Here is a 23,307-nt window from a genome sequence, read left to right as displayed (position 1 = left end):
GGAAGTCCTGGGTTCGATTCCTGGCCAGAGCACATAGGAGAAGTTCTCATCTGCTTCTCCACCCCACCCCCTCCCTTTTTTTTTCTATCTCTTTCTTCCCCTCCTGCAGCCAAGGTTCCATTGAAGCAAAGTTGGCCTGGTGCTGAGGATGGCTCCATTGCCTCTGCCTCAGGTGCTAGAATGGCTCCAGCTGCAACGAAGCAACACTCCAGATGGGCCGAGCATTGCCCCCTGGTGGGCTTGCCAGGTGCATCCCGCTGGGGTGCATAAGGGAGTCTGTCTGACTGCCTCCCTGCTTCTAACTTTGGGAAAAAAAATTAAGTGGGAACTGTGTCAAAAATAAGATCCTACCTCCCACAGCCTGGGACTGAGGCTCATGAGATAACAAAGCTTTCCACTCTTCTCCAATGAATAGATTTGAATAAGAGGAGCACAGGACAACCAGAAGGCTTCACGGTTACATTTCCCAGAGGTCCCTGGGAGGTTCTGAGTAGACTCTGAGGGAGGAGCAGTTTGCAAAGCCAGTGAGGGCACTTCCTGTGTTGGCCTCCAAGTGGAAGGAGTGAAGTCAGTGTGGTTCCTGGTGTGGGTCCAACTTGAACTCGGTAAGTAACTTTTCTATGCTTTGAAATTGGGCTTAATCTTATCTCAAATGTGGGTCCAGGAGACTAGATACTGCAGTGTGCCTGAATTTCAAGTCCAGCGGTGGTTCAGAAACTTTAGCTGGCACCTCCTTTGAATCCGTACCTATGCTGTGAGGACTGTACAGTGTAATGTGAAGATAATGGACCTTAATTCAGACTGTCTGGCTTAGAGTCACACATCCCAGCTGTGAGGACTTGGGCAGGTCAGCCAGCATCTCTAAAAAGTCAGTTTATCTGTCAGTAAAATAGAGCTAATTAGAGAGCATACTTAAAAAGATCGTTGTGAGGATTAAAGAAGTGTAGTAACCATTTCTGCTCCCTCTGCATTAGCTGATCAGAACTTTTCTAATGATCCAGAATGGCCAGGGAGGCTGGGATACGCTGTCTGCAGTGTTTGCAGGAATTCCTAGGGAGAGTTTCATCCTGTTGGAGGGACACTTAGGGGAAAGGGTGCTCAGAAACCATAAATGACAAGAATGAACAGGTTCACTGCCAGGCAGACTGAAGACACCTCTCCCTGGGCAGAGACATGCAGAATTCCACAGGACACGGACCTGTGGGGGCAGACGGCCCAGCAGCCAGGGCCCTAAGGGTGCTATGTTCCAGGCTGTGCTCCCACGTTCTGGCATAATGCCCACAACAACACCTCAGTGGGCTCATTCTTTTGATAAACTGTTCTTTCCCTTCCCAAGACCCCTCACTTTAGTTTTATACTAACGAAATGATCGATTCAAAAGAAATGAACTCCCAACTACTTATCCCACCCACAGAATTATTGTGTTTGCCCATAGGCTTAAAGAGTTCAGAGCCAACTTTTATGAGCTGGCTACCTCAGGATCAATCCGCCTTATTCTTCTATGTTTGGCTCTTGATTTCAATTTCATTCAAAGTAAAGAGAAAGGATCTTTAACCAATTAGAAAACTGCTATTATATATGAACACATTCTGGAGACTGGGAACAAGTTAGTTCTTTATATTGCATCTGCTCTGCAGGGAGATAGCCACGACGGTGATTTGCACTGGAAGTGGCACATGACATAAGGATAAATCAAACAGTATGTCCAACTTAAATACTGACTATTTGACAAAACAAAAGGCATTGTTGTGATCCACATAAAAAAGTCAATCTTTTGTCTGATGTGTGAGGCCTTCTGGAGTTGGCTTCACCCTGTGTATCTTTTCTTATAAACGACTTTTAAGAATGTACCACTCATGTGTCTCAAGTCAGGGTCCCCAAATTCAGACACTCAGATTAGAATTTATATGCAAGTAATTTATCAAGGAAGTGCTCCTGGGAGTAACTAATCGAGCAATTAGAAAAATGTGACTGGATAGAGAAAGAATCCTAGCAGGTATGAGATTCAGGGAAAATGCCAGCTTCATTGTGGATACGAATTGTGTTTTAGACTTTGCCAGACTCCATGCAAAGATACAATACCCCAGCCAGAAATTCATTGGTTCAAAGCTGCCCTGGCAGGATATGAATTTCCTGGCCCGTCCAGCTGTCTGCAGAAGGAGCCAAAGCAGCTTCAGGAGTTCTCAAGTGGTCCTTCAAAGAGTTTAGGGTGCAGGTCCTTAAGTATAAGAACACAGAAGCCAGGTCAGGGGCACAGCAAAATGGTAAAAGACATCTGAAGAGATCTTTAGTACAGACAGAATGCTCCCTACAGTAGAATCCAGTCTCGAATCCTCATCATCTCATGTGGCCTCTCTAGGTACACTGAGCATGCTCTGTTCCTTACTTCTGTACATTGTGGAGGCCAGTAAGTCTAATTGGTTTCATTTACTTTAGATAGGCAATACCCTTTCATTCCCTTCAGGCTCCACTTTCCCCTATTTTATTTCACTGGATGCTTCCTGCCTTTACAGTTCAGTCATTTATCCAGGTTATGTTCTAGTGTTAAGCATGCTTGATCACATTTTCTTAAAAATCTAGTATCTGATTTTTATATATAATTTTTGCTTTGGGTGAGTTACTCCTGGGTCTTTCTTCTTTCCTGAGATTCAGGCCATCTCCTTCAACTGTTTCTACTTTGATCATATCACATATATAACCATATTTTAATTTATTTCATCTTAACTTTTAATATTAGTAAACAACATAATTTTTGGCATGGCAACTTTGAAGATCTGAATTTAAATACTAGATAAATAAACAATCTTAGGGAAATAACTCCATGAAGTTCTAACTTCCTCTTTTTAAAATTAGTTAATATTTATCTTCAAGATTAAATAAAAGTATAGATATCAAATTTTTGGATTTGATCTTGGAAAACAATAAGTATTCAAAAACTGGTAATTACTATTAATCTAGTCTTTTGTTTATACTTGTATTTTATTTTGAAAGGTTTTGTAACATCGTTAAGGGAAAGCTAATCAACATAGACAATTATAATTACATATTAGAAGAAACTTATTTTCTAACATTGAGAGAAAAATAAAGGTTAAAAAAGTATAAACATTATATTAACTCTATTAAAGTGTATAGAAAAAACCTAGAAATAAATGCACTAAAGTATTGAGTGTAGTTATTTCTTAGTGTTGAAGTTAGAAAAAATATTTTCTCTTCAAAGAATCTTTTTTTAGTGTGTCAGTTTAAAAATGTTTCTGTATCATAGGACACACTTTCTAAAAGATTCTTTTAATGTGCAAAAAACACACTATAAATAAATGTTAACTAAACAGAGTCAACTTTCACCTTCATATATATTTTGGTCAAGTAAACATGTTACTTTAACTCCTTATTTCTACTTCCATATAATACAAACTAGTTTATTCAAAACCCATAATTCTCATAAGTTATCTCTTCTTAGTTTTGTTAAAAAAAAAAAAAAAGGCCCTGGCCGGTTAGCTCAGTGGTAGAGCGTTGGCCGGGCGTGCGGGGGACCCGGGTTCGATTCCCGGCCAGGGCACATAGGAGAAGCGCCCATTTGCTTCTCCACCCCCCCTCCTTCCTCTCTGTCTCTCTCTTCCCCTCCCGCAGCCAAGGCTCCATTGGAGCAAAGATGGCCCGGGCACTGGGGGGATGGCTCCTTGGCCTCTGCCCCAGGCGCTAGAGTGGCTCTGGCAGAGCGAGGCCCCGGAGGGGCAGAGCATCGCTCCCTGGTGGGCAGAGCGTCGCCCCTGGTGGGCGTTCCGGGTGGATCCCGGTCGGGCGCATGCAGGAGTCTGTCTGACTGTCTCTCCCCGTTTCCAGCTTCAGAAAAATACAAAAAAAAAAAAAAAAAAAAAAAAAAGGAGCCAAAATTGCTCGCCAGTCCTTTACTGTGGCCCACTGAGGTTGCTCATCATTCAGGTATTCCTCAAGTTCTTTCATGTTTGAGATTATCTTTATATTCATGATGCCTTTGTGATTAAATGAAATACTCGCTGAGAATAGTATTTGAGGCTCAGACTTCTCTCTTAACTTAGCAGACATATTACTGTGGAGTATTCTGACACCTGCTTGATAGTCTCTCCCTTATAAAGGGTTTGCTTTTCTACCAAATACAAGTAGTTTGCTTCAATTTTGAATTTTAATAATTTAACCAAACTTTCACAGAATCTTGCTGTTTTTCAGATTCAAATTTTGCTTCATTTCAGGAAAATGTTTCTTTGATATTTCTTTATATATATATTTTTTCTATTGCACTATTTGAGTTCTCTGTTTCAGAAGCACCAACTGTCTTTATATTGGATTGTCTTTGACAGCTTATTTATGTCTATGGGTTCTTTCCAATTAATGGCTTCATCTTTTCATTAATTTTATTGTTAGTAAAAAGTTTTTCTGCATAAGTTGATAGTATGCTGTATCTATGTGTCTCTTTCTGTTGGGACACATGGGGGTCTATCATATCATATCATATCATATCAATCTATTTTTTGCATGCTATATTCTTTTATTCTTACTCCCATGTTATAGTATATTTGCATTCTATTTTTTCACCATCTTCAGGCTTGTGAAAGTCTGCCTCCAATTTTTATTTATTTTTGAATCTAATGTTGCTGTTGAGATGTCTGGTTGAAGCAAGTACATGGACTCTTCATTCTTTTCTTTTTTCTTTTCTTTTTTTATGTGAGAGGAGGAGAGATAGTGACTCTTGCATGTGCCCCTACTGGGATCCACCTGGCAACCCTATCTGAGGCTGATGCTTGAATACCAAGCTATTTTTAGTGCCCAAGGCTGATGTATCCAATGGAGCTATCCTCAGCACGTGGGGTCAGGATCAAACCAATTGAGCCACTGGCTGCAGAAGGGGAAGAGAGAGATAAAGAGGAGAGGGGAAAGAAGTAGATGGTTGCTTCTGTGTGCCCTGAATGAGAATCAAACCCAGGACATCCATATGCTGAGCTGATGCTCTATCCACTGAGCCACTGGCCAGGGCCTCTTCATTCTTTTCAGTGGAGGTGAGGAGAGATGAGTGAGCTATGAGATATCCTAATGACTGATTTTCTGTATCTGTACTTAGAAGGTCCTTTTTCCTTTCTGGTGACACCAGATATTCAGGGCACTGACTTGTTACTCTGCACTCAAATATCTGCAATTACAGTTATCACCTAGAGGGAGACTTGTTAGTAATCACTATATACTGGTCTTTACTGTGTATGGTATATGAAGTTAGATGTCAAACATGGTTCACCCATTCTTACTGATCCCATGACAACTAGTCATCTGGTTGGCTGCTTCTGAGACCCTTTGTGGTGACTCCCACAATCTCCATCTGTGTTGTTCTCATCTCACATCATTATATCCAGCACTTTACTAGCCTTTATGCAACCCAGATAGCCATGTTACTTTATTCAATTATTTTATTTAAATTTTTTTTACATTTATTAGAGAGAGAGGGTAAAAGAGAGAGAGAGAGAGAGGAGAGAGAGAGAGAGATATCAACTTGTTCCACTTAATTGTTCCATTTAGTTGTGTATTCATTGGCTGCATCTCATATGTGCCCTGACTGAGGATCAAACACATGACCTCAGCACACTGGAATGATGCTCTATCTAATGAGCCACTGGTCAAGGCCTGGATTTTTATTTTAAATATCCTTCATGTTTATGGCTTAAAAAGAATTACTGCTCATGTTCTCAAGGAAGGATATCATATATTTTTAGACAATTTTTTCTGTTATTTCTAGAGTTTAGGTCAGGAAGAAGAAACAGTCTCGGTGTTCTGAGTTAAAATTAAAAATCATTCTACATTTAACTTCTTTAGAAAAGTATTAAGTGCTTTTCTGAGACATCTCAGTGGGCTCCCTAAGTGTGTTTACTCTGCTTCTTTTAGTCTTCTCTTATATTTATGATTAAGCCAAAATGAAGGGGTATATCAGTGCACAGTTAAGCTGCAAGTCAACATATAAATTTAGTAATGTTTTCAGTCAGTTATATCCTAGCAAATATTTCCTAAATGCCTCCATATTTTTCCACAGACGATAACTTCCGTAGTATACAACTCCTTTTACTTAGTCATGGAACATTCAGCTATAACTTGGTTATACCATGTTGCTTGCATCCAGGTCCCTAAGAGAACTGGATTTTTTGAATGGACTTGAAATTACTAAATCCTAGGTTAATATCATACCTTTAAAAATACATGGAAAACAAAATGTAGCTTTTTAAAAAGAGGTATAAAGTAATTTTTAAATAAAAAATATGTTGATCAACCCAAGAACAAATGGCCAGGCATGTCTAAACCATATTCCTTTTCTTGCACATCTCCTGTCCTTCTGACTTAGCACTGCTTCTGAATGTAGAGAAGGAGTAGGTTTAGGATGATCTGGTTAAATAAATTATAGTAGCTCTCTCTGTGCCTGAGTGGTAGTTTTAGAGCTTGTATAGATGTTTAGAGAATGTACAGATAAAAGTTAAGATGAGAATATATGAAATGAATTACATAGTTATAGGGAAAATAATTTTGCAGATATTAAAAGAAGAGAAAATTAAAATACTAGCCGAATGGGAAGAATAGCTGATCAAAAAAGACAGATAGGAGAATCCAAAAGAAATGACATTAAGAGGGGCAACAGGAAAACATAACTTATCACAATTAACCCAGGGAAATGGTGCTTTGTTCCATGTCACCTCAGTCCAGGTCATATTACAATGGTAATGCACCACTGTTATAATCAGAGTAGCAGGGGGCAGAAACCTTCCTACATGGGATTTAACAAAATAAAGACACCCGTATTTTCTTTTGGCTCACCTTACCAGAAAGTCAAAAGATAAGTCGACCCTTGGAGCCTGACTGGTGATGGCGCAGTTGATAGAGCATTGACCCCGGATGCTGAGGTCCTGAGTTCAAAACGCCGAGGCTTGAATGTGGGGTTGCTGGCTTGAGTGCAGGATCATTGACATGATCCCAAGGTCACTGGCTTGAGTCCAAAGGTCACTGACTTGAAGCCCAAAGTCTCTGGCTTGAGCCCAAGGTCACTGGCTTGAGCTCAAATTTTCTGGCTTGAGCAAGGTAAAGATATGGTGTAAAAGTGAAATGTGGTGCTCATGCATAGGTCATTTACCATGAATGGAGCTTGTGGGACTGAAGTGGTTCTGGGGACTCAGCGAGTGAGTGCTGCATAAACGTGAAGCTCTGGGGCATTACAGCACACTACAGTAGACTTTATAGACACTGCAAACTTAGGCTGCACTAAATTTATGAAAACACAAGATTAAATCAAGCACAGGAATATGATGCAATCAAATATATGGTAAGCATGTGACTGTATGAGGCTGTTGTCGGCCTAACATGGCATCCTGTTCTATAGTAAACGTTTTAAATTTCTAAATTTTTTTTTAATTTTAATTTTTAAATTAATTTTAAGGGGGTAACATTGATAAATCAGGGTACATATGTTCAGAGAAAACATCTCCAGATTATTTTGACATTTGATTATGTTGCATACCCCTCACCCAAAGTTAAATTGTCTTCTGTCACCTTCTATCTGGTTTTCTTTGTGCCCCTCCCCTCCCCCCACCCCCCTTCTCCATCCTCCCCCCCTCCCCTTCTACCCCCCCAACCAGTTACCATCACATTCGTGTCCATGTCTCTGAGTATCATTTTTATGTCCCATCTATGTATGGATTCATATAGTTCTTAGTTTTTCTGATTTACTTATTTTGCTCATTATAATGTTATCACGGTCCATCCATGTTATTGTAAATGATCCAATGTCATCATTTATTATGGCTGTGTAGTATTCCATGGTATATATGAACCAAAGCTTTTTAATCCACTCATCCTCTGATGGACACTTGGGCTGTTTCCAGATCTTTGCTATTGTGAACAATGCTGCCATAAACATGGGGGTGCATTTCTCCTTTTGAAACAGTTCTATGGTGTTCTTAGGGTATATTCCTAAAAGTGAGATAGCTGGGTCAAAAGGCAGTTCGATTTTTAATTTTTTGAGGAAGTCTCCATACTGTTTTCCACCAGTGGCTGCACCAGTATGCATTCCCACCAGCAGTGCAGGAGAGTTCCCTTTTCTCTACATCCTCCCCAGCACCTATTCTGTGTTGTTTTGTTGATGAGCATCATTCTGAGTGGTGCGAGGTGGTATCTCATTGTGGTTTTGATTTGTATTTCTCTAATGATTAGTGATGGTGAGCATTTTTTCATATGCCTATTGGCCATCTGTATGTCCTCTTTGGAGAAGTGTCTATTCATTTCTTTTGCCCATTTTTGGATTGGATTGTTTGTCTTCCTGGTGTTGAGTTTTATAAGTTCTTTATAAATTTTGGTTATTAACCCCTTCTCAGACGTATTGTCAAATATGTTCTCCCATTGTGTAGTTTGTCTGTTTATTCTGTTCTTATTGTCTTTAGCTGTGCAAAAGCTTTTAAGTTTGATATAATTCCGTTTGTTTATCCTGTCCTTTATTTCACTTGCCCATGTAGATAAATCAGGAAATATAATGCTCCAAGAGATGTTGGAGAGCTTACTGCCTATGTTTTCTTCTAAGATGCTTATGGTTTCACAGCTTACATTTAAGTCTTTTATCCATTTTGAGTTTATTTTTGTGAATGGTGTAAGTTGGTGGTCTAGTTTCATTTTTTTGCAGGTAGCTGTCCAATTTTCCCAACACCATTTATTAAAGAGGCTGTCTTTACTCCATTGTATTTCCTTACCTCCTTTGTCAAATATCAGTTGTCCATAGAGCTGTGGGTTTATTTAGGGTTCTTTGTTCTGTTCCATTGATCTATATGCCTGTTCTTATGCCAGTACTAGGCTGTTTTGAGTACAATGGCCTTGTAGTATAACTTGATATTGGGAAGTGTGATACCTCCCGCTTTATTCTTCCTTTTCAAGATTGCTGAGTTTATTCGTGTTCTTTTTTGGTTCCATATAAATTTTTGGAATATGTGTTCTATATCTTTGAAGTATGTCATTGGTATTTTAATTGGTATTGCACTGACTTAATAAATTACTTTGGGTAATATAGACATTATAATGACATTTATTCTTCTTAACCATGACCATGGTATATGCTTCCACTTGTTTGTATCTTCCTTGATTTCTTTTATCAATGTTTTATAATTTTCCAAGTACAAGTATTTAATCTTTTTGGTTAAATTTACTCCTAGGTACTTCATTTTTTTGGTTGCAATAGTGAAGGAGATTGTTCCCTTAATTTATCTTTCTGGCTGTTCATTGTTGGCATATAAAAATGCCTCTGATTTCTGAGTATTAATTTTATATCCTGACACCTTGCTGAATTCATTTATCAGGTCTAGTAGTTTTTTGACTGCTACTATAGAGTTTTCTATAAACAATATTATATCATCTGCAAATAATGATAGTTTTACTTCTTCTTTACAATTGGATGCCTTTTATTTCTTCTTCTTGTCTGATTGCTGTGGCTAGCACTTCCAGAACTACGTTGAATAAGAGTGGTGAAAGGGGGCACCCCTTCCGTATTCCTGATCTTAAGGGGATTGCTTTTAATTTTTGCCCATTGAGTATGATGTTGGCTGTGGGTTTGTCATAGATGGCCTTTATCATGTTGAGGTATGTTCCCTGTATTCCCACTTTGCTGAGAGTTTTGATCATGAATGGGTGCTAGATTTTATCAAATGCTTTTTCTGCATCTATTGAAATTATCATGTGGTTTTTCTCCTTCCTTTTGTCTATGTGATGAATCACATTGATTGATTTGTGAATATTGTACCAGCCTTGCCTCCCAAGAATAAATCCCACTTGATCATGGTGTACAATTTTTTTCATATATTGCTGGATCTGGTTTGCTAATATTTTGTTGAGGATTTTAGCATCTAAATTCAACAGGGATATTGGCCTATAATTTTCTTTCTTTGTGTTGTCTCTGCCTGGTTTTGGAATCAGAACTATGCTTGCCTCAAAAAGGAGCTTGGGGCCCTGGCCAGTTGGCTGCAGGAGTCCTTGGTTTGATTCCCAGCCAGGGCTCATAGGAGAAGCGCCCATTTGCTTCTCTACCCTTCCTCCTCTCCTTCCTTTCTGTCTCTCTCTTCCCCTCCTGCAGCCAGGCTCCATTGGAGCAGGGTTGGCCCGGGCACTGAGGATGGCTCTATGGCCTCTGCCTCAGGCACTAGAATGGCCCTGGTTGCAACAGAGCAATGCCCCAGATGGGCAGAGCATCGCCCCCTGGTGGGCATGCTGGGTGGATCCCAGTCGGGCGCACTCAGGAGTCTTTCTGACTGCCTCCCCGTTTCCAACTTCAGAAAAACACACACACACACACACACACACACACACGAGCTTGAAAGTCTTTCTTCCTCTTGAATTTTTTGAAATAGTTTGAGAAGGATAGGAGTAAGTCCTTCTTTGAATATTTGGTAGAATTCACTTGTGAAGCCATCAGGCCCAGGACTTTTATATGTTGGGAGTTTTTTGATAACTGTTTTGATTTTATTTGTTGTAATCGGTCTGTTTAGGTTTTCTGAATCTTCCAGATTGATTTTTGGAAGATTGTATGTTTCAAGAAATTTGTCCATTTCATCTAGGTTGTCTAGTTTTTTGGCATACAGTTCTTCATAGTACTTTCTTACAATTCTTTGTATTTCTGTTGTGTCAGTTGTTATTTGTCCATTCTCATTTCTAATTTTATTTATTTGAGTACTCTCTCTTTTTTTCTTGGTGAGTCTAGCTAAAGGTCCATCAATCATGTTTACCTTTTCAATGAACCAGCACATGGTATCATTGATCCACTGTATTGTTTCTTTAGCCTCTATGTCATTTATTTCCGCTCTGATCTTTATTATTTCCTTCCTTCTACTAGCTCTAGGCTTTACTTGCTGTTCTTTTTCTAGTTCCTTTAGATGCAGGGTCAAGTTGTTTATTGGAGCTTTTTCTAGCTTCTTAAAGCATGCCTGTAGTGCTATGAACTTCCCTCTCAGTACTGCTTTCGCTGTGAACCATAAATTTTGAGTTTTATGTTCATTATAATTCGTTTCTAGGAATTTTTTTATTTCTTCTTTGATCTCATTGTTAATCCATTCGTTATTTAATAACCTGCTATTTAGTTTCCATGTGTTTGAGAATTTTTGAGTTTTTCTGTTGTGGTTGATTTCTAGTTTTATGCCATTGTGATCAGAGAAAATGCTTGATATGATTTCAATCTTCTTAAATTTGTTGAGACCACTTTTGTGTCCTAACATGTGGTTTATCCTAGAGAATGTACCATGAGCACTTGAAAAGAATGTATATTCTGCAGCTTTAGGGTAAAAGGTTTTGAAGATATCTATTAAATCCAGTTGATCTAGTGTGTCCTGTAAGTCTGCTGTTTGTTAATTTTCTTCCTTGAGGATCTATCTAGTGATGTTAGTAGGGTATTGAAATCCCCTACTATTATAGTAATGCTGTTGATCTCGCCCTTTATATCCATCAAAGTCTGCTTTAAATATTTAGGTGCTCCTATATTAGGTGCGTAGATATTTATAATGGTTATATCTTCTTGTTGGATTGCTCCCTTTATCATTATGTAGTGGCTTCTTTATCTCTTACTATAACCTTTGTTTTAAAGTCCATTTTGTCTGATATAAGTATTGCTACCTCAGCTTATTTTTCATTTCCATTTGCATGAAATATTTTTTCCATCCTTTAACCTTCAGTCTATGTGCATCTTTGGTTTTAAAGTGTGTCTCTTGTAGACAGCATATGTACGGATCCTGTTTTCTTATCCATGCAGCTACCTTATGTCATTTGATTGGATCATTTAATCCATTTACATTTAAGGTTATTATTGACATGTAGTTGTTTATTGCCATTTTATTCTTTACAGCTGTATTCCTCTTTTGCTATATTCTTTTCCCACTTTGATCTGTTTACAACAGGCCCCTTAACATTTCCTGCGGCATCGGTTTGGTTGTAATGAAGTCCTTGAGTTTTTTTTTTTTGTCTGGGAAGCTTTTATTTCTCCTTCAATTTTAAATGATAGCCTTGCTAGATAAAGTAGTCCTGGTTGTAGGTTGTTGTTCTGCATTACTTTGTATATTTCTTGCCATTCCTTTCTGGCCTCACGTGTTTCTGTTGAGAAGTCAGATGTCATCCTTATGGGGTTTCCTTTGTAGGTGATAGTCTTTTTTTCCCTAGCAGCTTTTAATATTTTCTCTTTATCACTTAGCTTTGGTATTTTAATTATGATGTGTCTTGGTGTAGATTTCTTTGGGTTTCTCTTTAATGGAGTTCTCTGTGCTTCTTGAACTTGTGAGATGTTTTCCTGCCTTAATTTTTTTTTCTTTTTCATTTTTCTGAAGCTGGAAACAGGGAGAGACAGTCAGACAGACTCCCGCATGCGCCCGACCGGGATCCACCCGGCACACCCACCATGGGGCGATGCTCTGCCCACCAGGGGGCGATGCTCTACCCATCCTGGGCGTCGCCATGTTGCGACCAGAGCCACTCTAGCGCCTGAGGCAGAGGCCACAGAGCCATCCCCAGCGCCTGGGCCATCTTTGCTCCAATGGAGCCTTGGCTGCGGGAGGGGAAGAGAGAGACAGAGAGGAAAGCGCAGCGGAGGGGTGGAGAAGCAAATGGGCGCTTCTCCTGTGTGCCCTGGCCGGGAATCGAACCCGGGTCCTCCGCATGCTAGGCCGACGCTCTACCGCTGAGCCAACTGGCCAGGGCTTCCTGCCTTAATTGAGCGAAGTTTTCAGCTATGATATAATTGAACAAAGTCTCTATCCCTTGTTCTTTGTCTTCTTCAGGAACCCCTATGATGTGGATGTTATTTCTCTTTATGTTGTCACAGAGCTCTCTTAGAGTTTCCTCAGACTTTTTGAGTCTCTTTTCTTTATTCTGCTCTGCTTCTGTGCCTTCATTTATCTTGCCCTCTAACTCGCTGATTCAATTCTCAGCTTCATCCATCCTGCTTTTAATTCCTTCCATTGTGTTCTTGATTTCTGATATTGTATTTGTCATCTCTGACTGATTCTTTTTTAATATTTCAATGTCCTTTTTTATACTTGCTATTTCTTTATTTAGGTGTTCGTAATGACCATCCATTGTTGTTCTAAGATCCCTAAGCATCTTTACAATCATTATTTTAAACTCTGCATCCAGCAGTTTGGTTATTTCCATATCACTCAGTTCATTTCCTGGAGGGGTTTTTTTTGTGCTTTCATTTGGATTGCACTTCTGTCTTCTCATTATGTCTGTGTGTTTGGGTGTATTGTTTGTAGAGCTGGTTGAGTCTAGGCTTGGTGTTGTCTGCCTCCAATTTTCAGTTGTGTTATTTTTAGGTCTTCTTGGGTTGGCATCAGCTGTTATTTGTAATCCACTGTTGGATTTGGCTTTTGTAGTAGAGCTGCTTTGAAGGTTTTTTTTATTTGTTTGTTTGTTTTTTTTCAGAGACAGAGTCAGAGAGAGGGATAGACAGGGACAGACAAACAGGAACAGGAGAGATGAGAATCATCAATCATTAGTTTTTCGTTGTGACACTTTAGTTGTTCATTGATTGCTTTCTCATATATGCCTTGACTGGGGGCCTTCAGCAGACCGAGTAACCCCTTGCTCGAGCCAGCAACCTTGGACCCAAGCTGGTGAGCTTTTGCTCAACCCAGATGAGCCCATGCTCAAGCTGATGACCTCGGGGTCTCGAACCTGGGTTCTCCGGATCCCAGTCCGATGCTCTATCCACTGCGCCACCGCCTGGTCAGGCTGAAGTCTTTATTTGTTTGTTTTCTTCTCAGTTTACTTAACATGTGGTAGTCTTGTTTACTGATCTCAGCAGGAGACTTATTTGAAACTGTATCCAGGAATGCAGTGTGTTTAACCTGAGACTCTGAAGGCCTGATCTGCCAGTCACTCTCTCTGGGGGTGGGGTGTTTTCTTAGCTTCCGTAGGGGGAGATGTATCTCAGATCTCCATGGAGACCAGAGTTACTGCCCTTCCTCCCTACTTCTTGTTTTCATATGTGTCTTGTGCTGATTGGAACTGGAGAGATGTCTGTGATGGGTGACCCGGAACTACTTTAGTCTTGTGTTATGTGGAAGGATCAACTCCTCCCCCAGCTATGGCCGCCTCCAGCACTGGATGAGTCAGCTTCTCAGGTCGTCCCATGCATTCCTCTGCCCCTCACTGTCTGTCCCTTTCTCTCCCCTTTCCTTTTGGAAGACAAGCCAGCCCTTTCAACACACCTTGTTCCCAGGTCCCCAGGCAAGTGGCTGTGAGCAATATTTTCTGCTCTTTTCCTTGGAGTGAGAGCCCTTTGAGAGCTGTTCTTGTAGTCCAGAGTTGGTTTTTCACACTAATTATTCCTAAATTAATTTGTAATCCAGTTTGGTGGTGTGAGCTGGGAGTCTGTGCATGTGCCTATACTGCTGCCATCTTCAGGTCCCCTTAAATGTTTTTTTATTTTAAATAAAAAGAGTATGCTAAAATAATGATTAAAAAGTGTGGTAAATACATAAACCAATAACATAGTCATTTATTATTATCATCAAGTGTTCTGTACTGTACATAATTGTTGTTGCTGTACTTTTATAGGACTGGCAGCACAGTAGGTTTGGTTATGCCAGCATGAGCACAGATATGTAATACTTTGTGTTACAACATTATCCAACTATAATGTCACTAGGTGCTAAAACTTTTTCAGCTTCATTATAACCTTACACACAGCTTGTTACTGACTAAGCTGTAGTTGACCAGTGCATAGCAGTACTATTAAAAGCCCTCTATAGATTAAATTAGTCCCTATCAAAATTTCAACGACATTTGGCACAGAAATTTTTTTAAAAATCATGAAATTCATATGAATCAAAAAAGACTAAACAATACTGAGAGAAACAAGCATCACAATACCTGATTACAGACTTCATTACAAAGATATAATAACCAGAATAATGTGGTATTATTTAAAATAGTCAAAAGGGTAAATTATAAGAGTTCTTATAACAAGAAAAATTCATTTTTTTCTTTTCTTATCTATATGAGAGGATGGATGTTAACCAAACTTACTATGGTAATCATTCCATAACATATGCAAGCCAAATCACTATGTGGTACACCTTAATTTTATACACTGCTGCATGTAAATTATATCTCTATAAAACTTGTGGGAGGAGTCATAAGTTTACACAACTAAAAAATAAATCAAAACAAGAAAACAGCATGGGAATGACAAAAATTATACACAGACCAAAAGAACAGAATCAAGATCCAAGAACTAAACACACATACATATGATCAAATAATATCTGACAAAGGAGTCAATAAGATTATATAGGGAAAGGATAGTCTCTTTAATAAACAGAAAACTGGACAACCATATGAAGAAAAATGAAATTGACCCTTACCTTACATCACTCACAAAAATGAACTCAAAATGGATTAAAGACTTTCATGTCCTTCCAGACCGTAAAACTACTAGAAAATACATAGGGGGAAAGCTTCTTGACATTGGTCCTGGCACTGATTGTTTAGCTGTGACAACAAAAAGCTCAAGCAACAAGAGCACAACTCAACAAATGGAACTATCTGAAACCAAGAAGCTCTGTCAGCAAAAGAAATAACCAGCAAATTAGAAACACATCCTACCCCCTGGCAATGGGCAAGGAGACACCTGATTGGTCTTATATCAGTCAGGGCAAAGCAGACATGTAGCCCTAGTTCATCCTAGTTTGATGGTTATGTTGGTGGCCAGAGCTTTTTCATGTCTGGGCACATAAAAATATATAAATAAATAAAAATGCAAATTACAGAATGGGAAAAAACATTTTCAAATCATCTATTTGAAAACAGGTTAATATCCAGTATATATACAAGGAACTCTCAACTCAATAGAAAAAATGAACCCAAAATAATTCAATTAAAAGTAGGTGTATAACTTGAATAGATATTTTCCCATAGAAGCACTACAAGTGGCCAACAAGTAAATAAAAAAAAATACTCAATGTCACAAATCTCAGGGAAATGCAAATCAAAACCACAATAAGATACCACTTCACACTGTTAGAATAGCTGTTATACAAAAGAGAAGAAACAAATGTTGGTGAGGTTGTGTGAAGAAAAAGAAACCCTTGAACACTGTTGGTGAGAATGTAAATTGGAGATATGGAAAATAGTTTGGAGGTTCCTCAAAAAATTAAAAACAGAACTACTATATGATCCAGCAGTTCCACTCTAGGGATATAGCCAAAGGAAATGAAAACACTATCTTGCAGAGAGAGCTCCACCCCTATGTTCACTGCATAATTATTCAAAATAGTCAAGAAATGAAAACATCCTAAGTATTCATGCACATATGAATGGAAAATAATTCAGCCATATGAAAGAAGAAAACCAGGTCTTTTTCCACAACATGGATGGACCTTGAGGGCATTATGCTAAGTGAAATAATTCAGACAAAAGTGACAAATCCTTTATGTTCTCATTTATATATGGAATCTAAAAAGAGCCAAACTCATAGAAATAGAAAGTAGAATGGTGGTTGCCATGAGCTGGAGGGGAGAAGTAGGTAGATGTCCGCCAAAGGGTGCAAACTACAAGCTAGAAGATAAATAAGGTCTGGGGAGCTAATACACAGCATGGTAATTATAATGACAATACTGAATTATATACAAAAAGAAACTAAGAGAATAGATCTTAGATCTAATCACCAATACCAAGAGAAAATTATAAAATATGACAGCAAAGAGGTGTTAACTAACCTTATCACGATAATCATGTTGTAATATAAATGTATCTAATCATGTTATACACCTTAAACTTACACATGTTATATGTCAATGATATCACAATAAGGTGAAAACATTTTAACTTAAAAATAAATTTAAAAAATTAAAGATTTATAAATACAGATGTTTATAACCATTTTAATCTTAATATATTTATTTATATATTTAAGACTCATTAGATTTATAATTAATCTACTCAAGGAAATCCAAGCACAAAAGTAACACTGTGTTTTTGTTTTATTTTCCTTGCTTTAGGAGATCATGGATATTGAAGCATATTTTGAAAGAATTGGTTATAAGAAGTCTAGGAACAAATTGGACCTGGAAACACTCACTGACATTCTTCAGCACCAGATCTGGGCCATTCCCTTTGAGAACCTTAGCATCCATTGTGGGGAACCCATGGAATTGGGCTTGGAGGCCATTTTTGATCAAATCGTGAGGAAGAACCGGGGTGGGTGGTGTCTCCAGGTCAATCAACTTCTGTACTGGGCTCTGACCACCATCGGTTTCGAGACCACAATGTTGGGCGGGTATGTGTACAATACTCCAGGCAACAAATATAGCAAAACTATAATTCACCTGCTGCTGCAAGTGGTCATAGATGGCAGGAACTACATAGTTGATGCTGGGTTTGGAAGCTCCTACCAGATGTGGCAACCTCTGGAGTTAATTTCTGGGAAGGATCAGCCTCAGGTGCCCTGCATCTTCCGCTTGACAGAAGAGAGAGGGATCTGGTACCTGGACCAAATCAGAAGAGAGCAGTACATTCCAAACCAAGAATTTCTTAATTCTGATCTCCTGGAAAAGAATAAGTATCGAAAAATTTACTCCTTTACTCTTGAACCTCAAGCGATTGAAGATTTTGAGTCTGCAAGTTTATACTTTCAGATGTCTTCAGAATCTGTGTTTACAAATGAGTCTTACTGTTCCTTGCAAACCCCAGATGGTGTTTGGTGCTTAGTGGGCTGTATTCTTGTCTTTCGGAGATTTAATTATAAGGACAATATGGATTTGGTGGAGTTCAAGACACTGAATGAAGAAGAAGTAGAAGTAGAGCTGAAAAATATATTTAATATTTCCTTGCAGGGGAAGTTTGTGCTGAAACACAGTGAAAATTTTTTTACCATTTAGAGTAAGAGTAAAAAAATAGGTCAGCCCCCAAAGGCAAAAGAAGTAGAAACAAAAATAAATAAATGGGACTTGATCAAAGTAAAAATCTTTTTTTCACACAGTGAAAGAAACCATTAATAAAACAAAAAGGCAACACTAAATGAATTGGATTATATCAAACTAAAAAGCTTCTGCACAGCAAAAGAAACCAACAACAGAACAGACAGCCAACCACAATAGCTCTGATAAGAGGTTAATGTCCAAAACATATAAAGAACTCCTAAAGCTCAGCAACAAATAGACAAACAATCCAATTTTAAAATGGGGTGAGCTGACCTGTGGTGGAACAGTTGAAAAAGCTTTGACCTGTGGAACACTGTGGTAGCCAGCTCAAAACACTTCTCTTAAGAAGACATACAAATGACCAACAGATATATGAAAAGATGCTGATCTTCTCCAACTATTAGAGAAATGCAAATCAACATGTCAATAAGATACCACCTCACACCTGTCAGGCTGGCTAATATCAACAAGGTAGGTAATAACAACTGTTGGAGAGGCTGTGGAAGAAAATGAACCCATATTCACTGCTGGTGAGGATATAAATTGGTATAGCCATAATGGAAGAAAGTATGGTGGTTCCTCAAAAAATTACTAATAAAATTACCTTATGACCCAGCAATTCTTCTATTTGATATCTACCAAAAATAACTCAAAAACATTGGTACATAAAGACGCATGCACCTCCATGTTCATCATAGCATTATTCACAGTGGCCAAGACACAGAAACAAAAAAGTGTCCCTCAATAGAGGATTGAATAAAGAAGATGTGGAACGTACATACAATGGAACTACTCAACCATAAGTAATGGTGACATGGTAACATTTACGACAACACGGATGGGACTTGAGAAGATTATACTGAATGAAACAAATAAATAAGAAAAGGCTAAGAACTATATGATTTCATGTATAGGTGGGATATAAAAGTGAGACTCATAGAGATAGATAAAAGTGAAGTGGTTACCAGGGGGAGAGGATTCTGAGGTAGGGCTTGCGGGGTAGGGGCGTAAAGGGGGACAAATATATGATGACAGGAAATTATTTGACTTTGGGTGATGGGTATACAACATAATAAACAGTTCAAATGTTATAGAAACGTTTACTTGAAACCTATATACTCTTATTAATCAATGTTGCCCTGTTAAATTTAATTTTCTAAATAAAAATTTTTTAAAAAGCAACCAGCTGAATAGAAGATGTTTTCTAACAATACCTCTAATAAGGGGCTAATATCTAAACTATATAAAGATCTTATACAACTCAAAAAAAATCTAATTAAAAAATGGGCAAAGGACCTAAACAGATGCTTCTTTTAAGAAGATATACAAATGTCCAGCATATATATGAAAAGATGCTTAAATTCACTGGCTATTAGGGAAAAGCAAATCAGAACCACATGAGATAACACCCCACACCTGTTAGAATAGCTATTATTAAGAAGACAAGAAGTAACCAGTGTTGGAGAAGATTTGGAGAAAAAGAAACCTTCATATACTGTTGGGGGGAATGTAAATTGCTGTAACTACTATTGAAAACAGTATGAAAGTTCTAAAAAAAACTTAATAATAGAGTTACCATATGAGCCAGCAATCCCACTTTTGGGTATCTACCAAAAAATTGAAAACACTTATTCATAAAGATATCTCTATCCTTATCTTCATTGCTGCAACATTATTCACTGTGGCTAAGACATGGAAACAACTTAAGTGTCCTTCAATGAATGACTGGATAAAGAAGTGGTACATATACATAATGGAGTACCACTCAGCCACAAGAAAGGATGAAATATTGCCATTTGTGACAACATGGATAGATCTTGAGAATATCATTCTAAGCGACGTAAGTCACATGGAAAAAGACAAGAACCCTGTGATTTCATTCATATATGGGATATTAAACAGAAAGCAACAGAAGAACAAACAAAACAAACTCACAGACACAAATAACAGTGTGCTGGTTACCAGAGGAGAAGGAGAGTGGTGGGAAGTTGAAGAGAGGAAAGGGGGTCAAACATATGGTGATGAAAGGAGACTAGACTGTGGGTGGTGAGTACACAGATGATGTATTATAGAATTGTATACTTGAAACTTACATACAGTTATTGACCAATGTCACTCCAGTAAATTTAGTTAGAATGGGTCAGTATTACTTCAGATATCAAAAAATTTTAATATGAAGAATTTTAAAAAACATTCAAAAGTAGAGAGAATAGAATAATAAGCTACATATTCATCACCCAGCTCATCAAACTTCTAGATTATTTTGAAAAAATAAAAAATTAGGAAAATATAATTCAGACTCCAAATTTGACCTGTAAACATTTTAGCATATCATTAAGTAATAAAGAAAAAGCATAACTGCATACCTTATAAAAATTGATAATAGTGAGGGAATTACAGGGATGGGAATCACAGTCATTTATAGTAGAAAGCTATACTAGAAAGCTTGCCACATTTGTTGAGTGTTGAATTCATAACAAATGTTTAATGACTGGCTTGACCAGGCGGTGGTGCAGTGGACAGAGCGTCAGACTGGGATGCGGAGGACCCAGGTTCGAGACCCCGAGGTCGCCAGCTTGAGTGCGGGCTCATCTGGTTTGAGCAAGGCTCACCAGCGTGGACCCAAGGTCGCTGGCTCGAGCAAGGGGTCACTCAGTCTGCTGAAGGTTCACAGTCAAGGCACATATGAGAAAGCAATCAGTGAACAACTAAGATGTCACAACAAAAAACTAATGATTGATGCTTCTCATTTCTCTCCGTTCATGTCTGTCTGTCCCTATCTATCCCTCTCTTTCTCTGTAAAAAAAAAAAAAAAAGTTTAATGACTAGGTAGTAAAATATTAAGAAAATCATTCTATTAAGTTTAAGCAGAATTTATTCAATATCTACTTTTTAAATAAAATACAGCATGTGTAATTTGGGATCAAAATTTAGCAAAGAAAATGTAATATATTGTTTTGTGTGGTCTCAGCCTGTTGATAGTGATGCTATTGGCTAGAAATGCCTAAAATCACTGCCGGGGCCCAGAGTTGTGACTGGACAGATCCTTGTGGTTCTTATTATGATTACAAGATGCCCTTCAGCAATAACCATCAGGAAACTTTAAAGAAGAAATATCTTTATTACTTAAAACAACCAGAACATACACACAAAGGGCTACAAGGCAGGGTCAAGGTAAAGGGAGCAAGCCTGGTCCTGGAGTCCGGCTTTTATTGGGCTTGAGGTGGAGGTCTGGGGTTTCCTGGACTCACTCTTTATTGACAAATTTAAATTGTAAGAGTAGAAATTGAAAGTACTGGGAGAGAGAAAAAGGAAAAAGAATGCAAGCAGCTCAAATGGCCAGTTATTTAAACCAGTCAGGAGCTCTAAAATGAAGGAGCCTCTTTGGGGGCAGGGGGTGACTGAATCCTAGCTTTTTATCTAGTCATGTATCTGGCAATGTGTTTATTTGGGACAACTTTCTTTGAAGGGTTTGCCTCTTTAAAAAGACATTTTGGTATGCAACATAATCAAATGTCAAAATAATCTGGAGATGTTTTCTCTGAACATATGTACCCTGATTTATCAATGTCACCCCATTAAAATTAATAATAAAAAAAAGACATTTTGGCAAAGCCTAAGTCAGGCACTTGCATTACAAAAAGGAAAAGCGGCTGTCAGGGTTTACACTACAATGGTACCTGCTTCTGTGGACGAGTGGATTAACAAGCTATGGTACATATATATAATACAACGGAATACTATGGGGCCATGAAAAAGAAGGAAATCTTACCTTTTGCAACAACATGGATGGACCTGGAAACTATTATGTTAAATGAAATAAGCCAGGCAGAAAAAGAAAAATATCATATGACCTCACTCATTTGAGGAATCCAAGGAACAATGTGAACTGAGGAATGGAATTGAGACAGAGGAGGGATCAAAGGGACCAGAGGAAAAGAGAACAGAGGGAAAGGGGATAATAGGATGGGATAATCCTGAAGGGAAGTGGGGAGGGCGTTATGGGGAGGGGAGCAAGGGAGATGTTGAGAGTAATACGGGGGGAGGGAGGGATGCATTCGGGGCGACACTAGAATCTATGTAAACACAATAAATTAAAATCAATTAAAAAAAAAACAACAAAACAAAAACTCATGACAGAGACCTTAACCTAGACAGGAGTTGGGAGGGCCTGTGGGAGGAGCCCTAAGACCCTGCATTGTCTTGAGGGTGCAACCTAAACAACTGCATGTTCAAACATAGCTCTGTGGCCGTAACAGCCTGTCCCTTTAACTTTTCTTCACCAATGGAAAGTTCTTTCTCCACCTTGTTCCAAGCAGAGCTTGCGTGTAAATTGCCATATCTTTACATTCCACACTGCAATCTTTTATTTTTTACCAAATAAATCTTTCTTGGTGACAGAATACAACTTTTATTTTATAGCCAACACTTCCAAATAAACTATTAATTCCCAGGGAAAGACGTTAAACCAATACAGTAAGACCTCTCTTAATGTTGTACTGATAAATTCTCTGTCTTTAAGCTAAATGATGTATAACTAAGACCAATTTCACCAAAGGCTAATTGATATAAACAAAAGTTAAGTTCTTAGGACATGTTCTCAGCATATAACAAAACAATGTGGAATAAAACAAGGTTTTTCAAGGGCATGCTATACATAATAGTATGCGAATCTTCTACATATATATATATATATTTTTTTTCTTTTTGTATTTTTTTCTGAAGTGAGAAGTGGGAAGGCAGAGAGACAGACTCCTGCATGCACCCAACTGGGATCCACCTGGCATGCCCACTAGGGGGTGATGCTCTGCCCATCTGGGGCATTGCTCCATTGTAACTGGAGCCATCTAAGCACCTGAAGTGGAGGCCATGGAGCCATCCCCAGCACCTGGGCCAATACTGCACCAGTGGAGCCTTGGCTGCGGGAGGGGAAGAGAGAGATAAAGAGAAAGAAGAGGGGAAGGGTGGAGAAGCAGATGAGCGCTTCTCCTGTGTGCCCTGACCAGGAATCAAACTTGGGACTTCCATATGCCAGGTCGTTGCTCTACTGCTAAGCCAACTGGCCAGGGCCATGAATCTTGTATTTTGTGCACATAAAAAATTTAGGCTTAAAAAAAATTTTAGGCTATTTCTTATAAATGCCTCTGATAATCACGAACAAAACTTAATATGTACATCTTCCTAAAATGGTATGAGGTAATCACTTTTAACCAATCCCCTGATATCTGGTAATCCCAATTATTATAACCAATACTTTTGTATTTTCCCTTTATAAGCTGTCTTATAACTACATGCCTCTGAGTTTCTTTCTAGTATTGGTTTGAAGTCTCCCAGTTTGCATACTATTTTTTTGTATGCTGAATAATTC

At 38.5% G+C, this 23,307-nt stretch overlaps 2 protein-coding genes across 2 annotated transcripts in view; both read left to right on the top strand.

Moving 5' to 3' along the window:
- Positions 1-523: 523 nt before the first annotated feature.
- The window catches only part of LOC136307725 (arylamine N-acetyltransferase 1-like), a 66,072-nt gene continuing 43,288 nt past the window's right edge, over positions 524-23,307 (top strand). The window contains exon 1 of the mRNA XM_066234433.1: positions 524-605. The gene's annotated coding sequence lies outside the window, so the exon portion shown is untranslated. The remainder of the gene's footprint in view (positions 606-23,307) is intronic.
- On the top strand, positions 546-21,559 carry LOC136307724 (arylamine N-acetyltransferase 1-like). The gene is made up of 2 exons (XM_066234431.1): positions 546-605; positions 17,019-21,559. Exon 2 carries the CDS (start codon positions 17,025-17,027, stop codon positions 17,895-17,897), a length of 873 nt encoding a protein of 290 aa, XP_066090528.1. The 5' UTR covers positions 546-605; positions 17,019-17,024; the 3' UTR covers positions 17,898-21,559.

The sequence above is a fragment of the Saccopteryx bilineata genome, chromosome 6 (assembly GCF_036850765.1).
Source record: "Saccopteryx bilineata isolate mSacBil1 chromosome 6, mSacBil1_pri_phased_curated, whole genome shotgun sequence".
Lineage (NCBI taxonomy): Eukaryota > Metazoa > Chordata > Mammalia > Chiroptera > Emballonuridae > Saccopteryx > Saccopteryx bilineata.
Note: the sequence above shows the minus strand (reverse complement) of the source record. Positions and strands in the feature narration are given on the sequence as shown.